Source organism: Hippocampus guttulatus, chromosome 11 (assembly GCF_054856545.1).
Source record: "Hippocampus guttulatus isolate MCC_2025c chromosome 11, RoL_Hgut_1.0, whole genome shotgun sequence".
Lineage (NCBI taxonomy): Eukaryota > Metazoa > Chordata > Actinopteri > Syngnathiformes > Syngnathidae > Hippocampus > Hippocampus guttulatus.
In genome coordinates this window covers 3,291,224-3,301,277 of record NC_141271.1, presented here as the reverse complement: position 1 = coordinate 3,301,277, position 10,054 = coordinate 3,291,224, and the positions used below count along the sequence as shown (strand labels likewise).

The window sequence follows — 10,054 nt, the reverse complement described above, 5'->3', positions numbered from 1 at the left end:
ATGTGTACTGCAGCTCTTAAATGATGAAGATTTGTGTCATGTCATGGTCATTTTCTTAGATGATCTGATTCTAGATAACACCTTAATCAGGTTCTTCCTCTAGTGAAGATAAACTTTGACGAAACAAACCCACTGTCTAGATTGCCTTTTATGAAGTGATAGCAAGGACAGTGTAAAGGATTTTCATCAAGTGACCTTGACCCCATTCACACTACTTTCTATAAAATGTTATGACTGCAGTTAACTGCCGTTCTTGATTTTTATTCCTCTAACTTGTAACACTCGACAGGTTGGATCGTTTTGTTTTTTTCATTCTTACTTGACGAAATAACACAATCAAATAATTCAACTTGAAACATAAGTTACGTATATTTAAAAGTTAATAGGGGATATACGTACAATTGTCTTAACCTCAGCCTAGTTTGTGATTTTCAAGTGTGATAATCAATTCAATGCATTATGTATGATACAAAAAATAACGATGACATGCAATTTTTTTTGTGACAATAGATGGCAGTATCTCAGTCCATATGGCTGCTTAAGGACTGTGAGAAACACCAAAATAGAAAAAACAGTGTTTTCATCTAAGCGTTTTATTATTAAGCACATAACACGCCGTATGTCTTCAAACCTGTGCATTTATTATATGTCACTGCTCAACAGAGCACAAGAAAAACCGCAACAGAGTCGCAGGACCACCTTTTTACACAAAGCTAGTGTGTAATCAATTTTGACAGGTGTCTGTTAAAAGGATATTGCCTGTTATATGAGCAATGAAGCATCTCAGGAGGTAGATCCCTGAAAACTTGAGGGAACTGTTTGGGGGGAAGAAAAGATGAAAGAGGTCAGAAAATCAAAATTCATCAAATCATGATTACCCACATCACTATTTGGATAGGCAGTGGTGGTATATGGACATGTATTTGTAAAGAAAATAAAGTTATCTGTGAATCACTAATGTTTAAATAACGGGATATAAAAAGATTAATACTGTAAAATATGCATCTTACTGTTACTTTAGTCAGTGGAGCCCAGAGTTCCAAGCAAACATGGTGAAGCAACACCTAAATGAATGTTATCCTGCACGCACATGGAATAATGTGCCCATATAGAAGTAAAGTCAGCCTCCAGTGTAACTGCTTTTAAATCCAGGTTAAAAACTACATTGAAAAAAAAATGGTGTGTTGAATTGACTACATTTTATTTTGTCAAGTGGTTGTACGTAATAAAATAATCTGGATCCAGATACATGTTTTTAAGTAGACTATACGCCTACAAAGTGCTTAAAAATGTATCTAAATCAAGATGATTATGTTGCGTGCAGCCACTTGACGAAATTGTGAAAATTCAACAAACCATTTTTGAGTTACGCTTTCCTTCCCCCATACCTATGATTAAAGTCTTTCAAAGTATTTTTAAAATCATGTTTTTCTCAATCTTGTTCTCGCACTTTAAGTTCCTTTTTTTTAATTTTAGTAATCAACTTTTTACTTCTTTGCTATGAATGTATTTAACTATTTTGTTTGTAAATGCTTTTAAATATACTGTACTTCTAATTATGTGAAGCACATTGAGCTACCTTGTGGATAAAATGCACGACATAAATAAAGCTGCCATTACTTTAAAACAGCCTATGGTTAAAAAGCAGAACATGGTACTGTTCACATTTGTCTCTGATCTCACCTACTGCATGCATGCATCAAATAATACAATGTAGGATTGGTTAGCTGGAAATCCTTATGAAAGATTTGTTGGCCTCAATGATAAAAACAAAATTACAAAAAGGGAATAGAAAAGAATGACACTCACCTGACCAAAAATGGCTGGGGGAAGCAGCTCGAGGTCTGTATTTTAATCACATCTTGAAACTGCAGTAAGTTTGTCAGTAGTGAGCCACGACTACATTTATCAATCTTAGTCACCACCATCTGCAAAAAAAAAAAAGTTTGTAAGATTATAATTAAAACTGTGTGAATTATGTCCCATTGAGGTCTGCTGGCTAGTTGGGACTTTGGTAAATTGAAAAACCCAAACAAACACAATCCCCCCCCCCCCCCCCCCCCCTCCACACACACCCTTAAATGAATGATGATGCCTTTGCCAAGCTTTCCTAAAAGCTGTTCTGTGGTAGTGAGTTGGCTCTGATGGTGGGGGTAGATGCCGGTCCGACCTGGCGGCCGCAAATGTATTGTGAGGGTCTGTTGGGAGCGTCTGGCAGAATCCCCTGTCAGAAGGAGTTTAAACACCCAACTCCTGCAAAGCTTTTCCCACGTCTCAAAGGAGGCGGGAGCCATTGAGTTTGAGTGGATTGTGTTCCGCGCCTCTATTGTTAAGGCGGCCAATTGAAGTTATGGCCGTAACATGGTCAGTGCCTGTCGTGGCAGCAATCCCCAAACATGCTGATGGATACCGGCAGTAAGGGATGCTGTCAAATTGAAGAAACAAGTCCTATCAGGCCTTTATGGCCTGTGGGAGTTCAAAGGCAGCTGATGGGTATGGGCTGGCCAAGCAGAAAGCAGCTTCGACTCGGGCATGGGAAGGGTTCGGCGAGGAAATGGAAGTTTGAGAAAATTCTGGTCCACCATTTAACGTCTCGGGAGAGGGGGGGGGGGGCAGTGTACCATCAACACTGTGTACAGTGGGGATGGTGCGCTGCTGACCTTGACTCGGGACATTGTGAGTCGTGGGCAGAATACTTTGAAAACCTCCTCAACTCCACCAGCACACCTTAAGAGGAAGCAGAGTCTGGGATGTGTTTGTATTTCATGGGTTCAATCTGATCTTGGGACTTTTTAAAAAGGCTTACTTGCATTTCTGATTTAAAAGAAGAATATGCAGCTTACCACATATGGACATCTAGTCTCCTCACACAGCTCAAGGGCGATGTGATCAGTCTTTTGCAGTCCAACGCTGCCATCCACCAACAAAAATGTTCTGACAAGACTGCAATAAACCAGGGATACAAAGCCGTTGGCTGGAAGGTCACGTGATTTGGAAAACACTTGAATTACAATAATCTGATGCTTCCACTGTCTTTTTTGGGGGAGTGGGAAATGTGTTTTTCAGTCAATGTATCATTGTGATTGGCCAGTCTGCAGTCATCTTTGAGAAAGTTCATTTAGAATTGCAGTCATTTAAGATAACATAAATATGGCTTGGAGATGCAGATCTTTAGACTATTATGTTCAGAAATACATATTGTCTATTGGTCATCTTGGATACAAGGAGAAATTGTATTTGTTATTTTTTGTGTGTGTGTGTGTTGTTTTTCACCAAACTACCACACGACATAATCACACTTTTTGTACAACAAGCCTTCTCCAAATAGCTAATTCAATTTCTCACTTCTTTCTTGAATAGAGATATGGTTCAACCATATCCACAAAATCTTTGGGTGCTCGATGTCCATAACCTGGCATGTCCACGATGGTGAAAGCCTTGCCCACTCTAAAGAAGTTCATCTTTTTTGTGTGACCCTACAAGGGAATATAAAACAAACATTGACTTTGATTCACATCATTTAGCACTAAGCTTACTTGTTCATTATAAGAGATAGCCTCATGTCACGCTCCTGCCTCTTACAATTATTTAGCTTTGTGAAGCCCTTAGAGTTAGGAAAAATATTTATTTTTAATTCAAAATGATATTTTACACATCAATGTTTAAATGCCATTTTTGTTACCTTTTCTATCGGAGTAGAGAAACAGCTGCAGACATGCAAACTGACATCAATCAAATATAATTACATGAGAACAAGAAATGAAGGGAACTAAATAAAAATGGAAATGGCTTATTTTCTCTCAAATGTGTATTTAAAATGTCTACTGCTTCATCATGCACATCCATTTATGTTATGACTACTCACGGGGGTTTTGGAGATTCTGACCTCCACCTCAGGACTCAGGGAAAACAGACATTTGATAAGAGATGACTTCCCCACATTGCTTCGGCCAATGAAACACACCTGGGAATACACAGCAACACCGTGGATATACACACGTGAAACTGGGAGGAGGAGGCGCTGTGATATTCTGGGACTGCTTTGCTACATCTGAGGTCCAATATCGAGAATCTGTGCAGGGGTGCAATGTGTGCAGGTAAGGGACAATGAAATCTCAAGATAATCAAGGTATTCTGGAGAGAGATGTGCTGCCCAGTGTCAGCAAGAATGGGCTCAGTCGCAGGGATGTGGCTCTTGGAACAGGACAGTGAGGCAAAGCACACGGGGGAAAAAATAAATAAAAAACACCCATGGCTAAGAACACAACATTGGACTATTCTGGAGTAGCCTTCAATGAGCCCTGATCTAAATCACATTGACCCAGTCGATGGGTCAATGTGAAGGGAGTTATGCTGCATTTCGATTGCAAAACATTTGAGCGGGTTATTCATGATTACATTATTTTCATTTGTCAAGTCAAGTCAACTGTATTTATAGAGCACTTTCAAACAGCCATCGCTGCATACAAAGTGCTGTACATGGAGCAATTTAACATGCACAATAAACAGTAAAACAAATCGGTAATAATTTTGTATATAATTATGTAATAAATTTGGTGTATAGTTTATGTACACCCCACTTTAAAAATTGGTTGTATGTGTCTTTACCCGTATTTGCTTTTATAGTACCTTGTTTTAGTCTTATGTCTTCATCCAAGTTGGCATTGCAACAGAGAACCTGTTCTGAATTCCCTTACCTGGATAAATAATTACAATATTCAATGTTTGTTTACGGGCGGCCCGGTCGTCGAGTGGTTAGCACGTCGACTTCACAGTGCAGAGGTACCAGGTTCAATTCCAGATGCGGCCTTCCTATGTGGAGTTTGCATGTTCTCCCCGTGCTTGCGTGGGTTTTCTCCGGGTCCTCCGGTTTCCTCCCACGTTCCAAAAACATGCATGGCAGGCTGATTGAACACTCTAAATTGAGTGTGAGCGCGAATGGTTGTTCGTTTCTGTGTGCCCTGCGATTGACTGGCAACCGGTTCAGGGTGTCCCCCGCCTACTGCCCGAAGACAGCTGGGATAGGCTCCAGCACCCCCCGCAACCCTAGTGAGGATAAAGCGGTTCAGAAAGTGAATGAATGAATGAATGTTCGTTTACGCCGCGCTCGCATTGACAAATATTGTGCGATATGCATCAGATTTTCACTCACGTTTGGAAGAGGTCTGTTTCAAATCTGAAGATATCTGATTTCATGTTGGGGGTTTTTCCCATCACATGATCCACAACCAAATTGTGTCACTTAAAATTAAAAAAAAAAATTGCAATGCCCAGAAATCTGATGGTCTGTCTCTATCTATGCATCCATCCATCCATCCCTCTTTCTATCCAGTTTTGTTTGACCAATTAATTATATTTCGTCTCTCTCTATTTGTTCAACTAATGATCAAATATATTTCAATACATCAAAAAAATACATTGTTATTGAGAACAGGAACATGTATTGGCAATATCTTTCATATGTGTGGCAATAAATTTTAGTTTGTTGATCATTTTATTCATGGTGTACAGTTTATTTATTATTATTTATTTATTTACTGGACCCAATATCAGATCCAAATATGATTTTAAAAAACCCATCTTGTTATTGATACAAATAATCAAAGGCAAAGAGTCACATTATACCCCACGCTATATACTAAAAGATCCTCATTGCAATTTAACTTTACCAGCTATGGCAGTGGTTGCAAATGTTGCATTTCCCTTTGAAAATGTCAAAATAATTCTTAAATTCAATTAATCTCGCTTTCAACAAAGTAAATTAAAAGTAACTTAAAGATAGAGTAACTTATCACTCGACACAGACGATCATATTGTAAAGAAACATATTACTTTCAAATGCAAGTACCTAGTAAGATTAACTATACTACACTTTAGAAGTAACTTGCACAACACTGATTAAAAAGCAGAAGTGGACAAGATCCAATCTACCGGACTCATCATGGATGGCAAAAAGTAAAAGGCTTTGCGGTGAGACCAAAGCATTCTACTCACCTCGGGTTGTTTTAGTGCAGGTGAGTGGTCCATCCTCTCTGCTGACGTATAATAATCAATCCTATGAGATGGTGAGGGGCAAAAGAGCCTCTCAGCTTTTAGAACATCATCTACATGGGGATGAAATAGATGAAACTGTGTCCTATCCACAGAGCTGAAAGTGAATTGAAAATAGTTATTAATGTCTGTGTAATATTTGATCGTGTGAGCGTGAGACAAGGAACATTGGAGCGTCGTATGCAAAAAAAACGGTACCTATCCAGGTATGCCTCTATATCTGTCAGAGGGTAGAGCAAGCGTTTGACTTTGTTTGGGGATAAAACGCTGGCTTCTTTGAGCGAGGCCAACTTGTGAACTCTCTGTCGAAGGAGAGCACACAACTGCGTCCAAGGTTGAAGCCATTGTACAGGTTGCCGAAGATGATTGAACATCTTCCCGTGAAATAGAAGTCTGGTTGAAGTAAATTGGAAAGGAACACAAACAGAAAGTAGTTAAGGTGGCATCAAAGCTTTAAATAGATTTGTGTAAATGTATGAATTTGATACATTGAGAAAAAAAACGTTTTTACATTATATGTAATCATAAATATTAATTGGGATATGAATTATGCCGTGTTTAATTTAATGCTGTGGTTATTTTGCAGTGACTGGCAACTCACCACCTATCATTCTGCCGTGAGGTACATGATGTTTTATTCCATGGCGTCACAACATCAAATACAGCTCTCTGACGGACAGTGTAGAACGCTTAACGTGCGTGTAAAAAGTTGAAAGTGGCTTAATGTTTGAAAACTAAGACCTATCACCACCAAAATTCACATGCATAGCAGCACCTACGCCCACTTCAACCTAAAAAATATCAAAACAATCACCAAAATACTGTATGTTGGATTTTATCAGCATTCATCTTTTTCCTCCCCATCGACGCTCACGATAGAGAACAAGCTTAATGTGGCCTGTTAGACAACTCCGACCAGTCACCAACAAAATTAATGTCCATAACTTTACCTATGTCCACACCAATCTCTGAAAAGAAAACAATCCCCTCCTTCAATATTTGGGATTTTTGCAGAGGTTACTGTTTCGATTAAGGGCCTTCTCGTGTGGAGTTTGTATGTATCGGTTTCCTGCCACATTCCCAAAACATGCACCTGAGGTTAAAGGAACACTTTAAAAGTGTAATTATGAGTGTGAATGTTTGTTGTTTGTCTATATGTGCCCTGCGATTGGCTGGCAACCAGTCCAGGGTGTACCCCGCCTACTGCCCAAAGTCAACTGAGCTCCAGCACACCCGCAACCTGTGAGGATAAAGTGGATCAAATCATGGATGGATGAACATTAAGCGTCTTCCTCATTCAGTGACATGAAGCCTGAGTGCGCACCGATGGAGAGGAAGACGGTAATGTCCAAAAAAATCTCAAATATTGGTGCGATTGCTTTGATATTTTAAGATGTTGATGTGGGCATGGGTAGAGATGTGCACATATATTTTGGTGCCAATTGGTCGTAGTTTTCTAACATTAAGCCACATGAATCTTTTTCTCTATGACATATGTCTCTGGGGAGGAAAAAGCTTCGTGCCCATAAAATCCAAAATACTATGGTGGTTGTTTTGATATTTTTAGGGGTTGAAGTGGGCCTAAGTCGAGATGTGCATGTGAATTTTGATAAAAGCGGCTGTAGTTTTCTAACATTAAGCCACATTAAGCTTTTTTACATTTCGCGTTTTGGACTGCAACCTCTCTTCCTTTATTCATTTATTTAATTATGTTTACAATTTCTTGTAGCAGGTCAAGAGTTGTCAATGAGCCGTTTTGTTTCACGTGTTTATTGAAGAATTGAACAGTTATGCTGTTGAACAATTTCAATGCTGCTTGTGAAACAGAAATAATTGGCAAAATGATGAAGGAACCCACCAAAATAATGGGTAAGAATCAGTAGAGGGTAAAGTAACATTTAAAATGGCGTTGAGGTTAGATTGAATCAAAGTTGAAGAGTGTAACCTTTTTAATCAAAGTTAAGGTCAGGTTGGCAACATTTGTAATCAGGAGCCAGTTCATGTGGAAGCCAGTTGAACCATAACACGGCAGCCAACACATCACAAGAAAATAACCTTTTCACGGCCAACTACTCTGCGATTGACCAATCGGAGGCGTTCACGGAGAGTTGCCTGTCACGACAAATAAACACTGCCTTAATTTAATCAAGTGGTGGATCAAGATGTGATCGAACACCTGTAAATGTAAATCCTGCAAAAAGATAACAATAGAAAAGACGAAATAATCCCATTGCTCACCCGTCTTATGTTTGCATGGATTCAAAATATTTCAGAAATAATTAATGTTAAGGCAAGCCTTATCTGTCATATCTACTGTAAAGTCCCTCTTCTATACTGCGTGCGACTCAAAATAAGTCCCTTTGAAACATCAACCATTTCAGAAGAGGTTCCTGCTTATGCTCAATAAACGAAATACTTTTTGTGCTCGTTTGGTGCTATCCAGTCAATTCTATTAAATACATCAAATCTAAAATAACAGACGTTGTAAAAGTCTGTAGATGTAACACTCTAAAACGTTTTCATTTCCTGTTTATTTCATTTTTGTATGATGAGGCTTTTCATCGGAAATGAATGAAAAGAAGATTTGGGCTACAGTCGTAAAGTGGAGCAGTAATCTACATTTATTTGCAATTAATTTGTGTTTTGTTTTCTCAATATTTTGTGCGCGCTCCTGCGTGTGCGTGAGTGTGTATGGATGTGTGTGTGCGTGCACGCGTCGTGCATGTGTGTGTGGTCGTTTTCCCTTCTGCAGTTAATGTTTCATTCATTTACTTGAACAGAATACTGTATGCTTTATAAATGGTATGTCCAAACATTTTTTTTAAACTTGTGTACTCCCAAACAGACCCGTCACCCATGCAAAACAAGTTACTTGTGCCTCACAGGAGTCTGGGGCTGGTGTGCACACGGTGTTGTGAGTTCGTTTAGCAGTATGACCAGTTAGTTGTGTCAGTCTTAATTATGTGTCTGTAAGCACATTGTTGGACGTGGACATAATGTGTTTCACCAAAATGTTTTTCAATACGTCAGGTATCGGAAGTGGCACTATTTTAGTGTCACAATAAGAGCGCACCCGGAAGTGTTGCTTTAACCCATGTAGTGTACTCATATTTATTGGTCTATTTTATGCCATTCTTTAGGAAGGCCACATCAACACGTGGATACCCAAATACCCATAGGCCACAATAGTGCACCAATGTTGTATGAAGATCTAAGTGATTCAATGAGGAAAACTGGAGAAGAGCATGCAAAGACAAACACCTGTCCTGTCTATTTATTTGGAGTTGGCCTCAAGCCTTGTTTGACCAACACACTTGTGTGAAGACAGTTTATTCAGCCGAATCAGTGAATAAGCAGTAGCTCTCCCCTACAATCATAGGTTCTATTTGGGGTTAAGAAATGCTTGTGTTGAGTTTTTTATTACTCCATCGATCCACCCATTATCTGAACCACTTTATCCTCACCAGGGTTGCAGGCATGCTGGAGCCTATCCCAGCTGACGTTGGGCAGTAGGCGGGGTACACGCTGAACTAAGACATTAAAAATATAAAGAAACATGGTGTTTGTTTTATTGATAGGTATCTAATGTGCAACAGCCTATCATGCCTCAAAGTAGGTTTCAAAGTGTGTGCTGTATGTGTATTGGAGCCACAGACGCATGCATGCAGTTGTATATAGGTAATAATAATGCATTTCATGTGCACCCCTAAAGACTGAGGTCTGGTGACAACTCTGCCCCCCAAAACGTTTTGTCATACCATCTAGTCCTTCCTCACTCATTTGTGTTGAAAAATGACGATTCTCCAATAGTAGAGGTAATGTAACTGATTATTTGAAGGACATCAAATCTGTTTTATTTCCTTCATTTGAATATACAATTCTTTTTAACTACTACACACATTTTCTCACTTTGGCCACATGGTGGTAGTGCAGAACACTAAAAGGAACCCCATGCTTGCCTTCGTGCTTCCTCTGCTCCCACCTCCTCTTTTGACCGAGTGTT

The 10,054-nt window shown here is 39.3% G+C and overlaps 1 protein-coding gene across 1 annotated transcript; it reads right to left on the bottom strand.

Moving 5' to 3' along the window:
• Positions 1-620: 620 nt before the first annotated feature.
• Positions 621-8,401, bottom strand: gtpbp8 (GTP binding protein 8). Its single transcript, XM_086124472.1, has 8 exons — positions 8,290-8,401; positions 6,250-6,444; positions 5,995-6,148; positions 3,866-3,964; positions 3,346-3,476; positions 2,844-2,943; positions 1,810-1,928; positions 621-815 (listed from the first exon to the last, which is right to left on the bottom strand). Exons 2-8 carry the CDS (start codon positions 6,423-6,425, stop codon positions 725-727), a joined length of 870 nt encoding a protein of 289 aa, XP_085980598.1. The 5' UTR covers positions 6,426-6,444; positions 8,290-8,401; the 3' UTR covers positions 621-724.
• Positions 8,402-10,054: the final 1,653 nt, after the last annotated feature.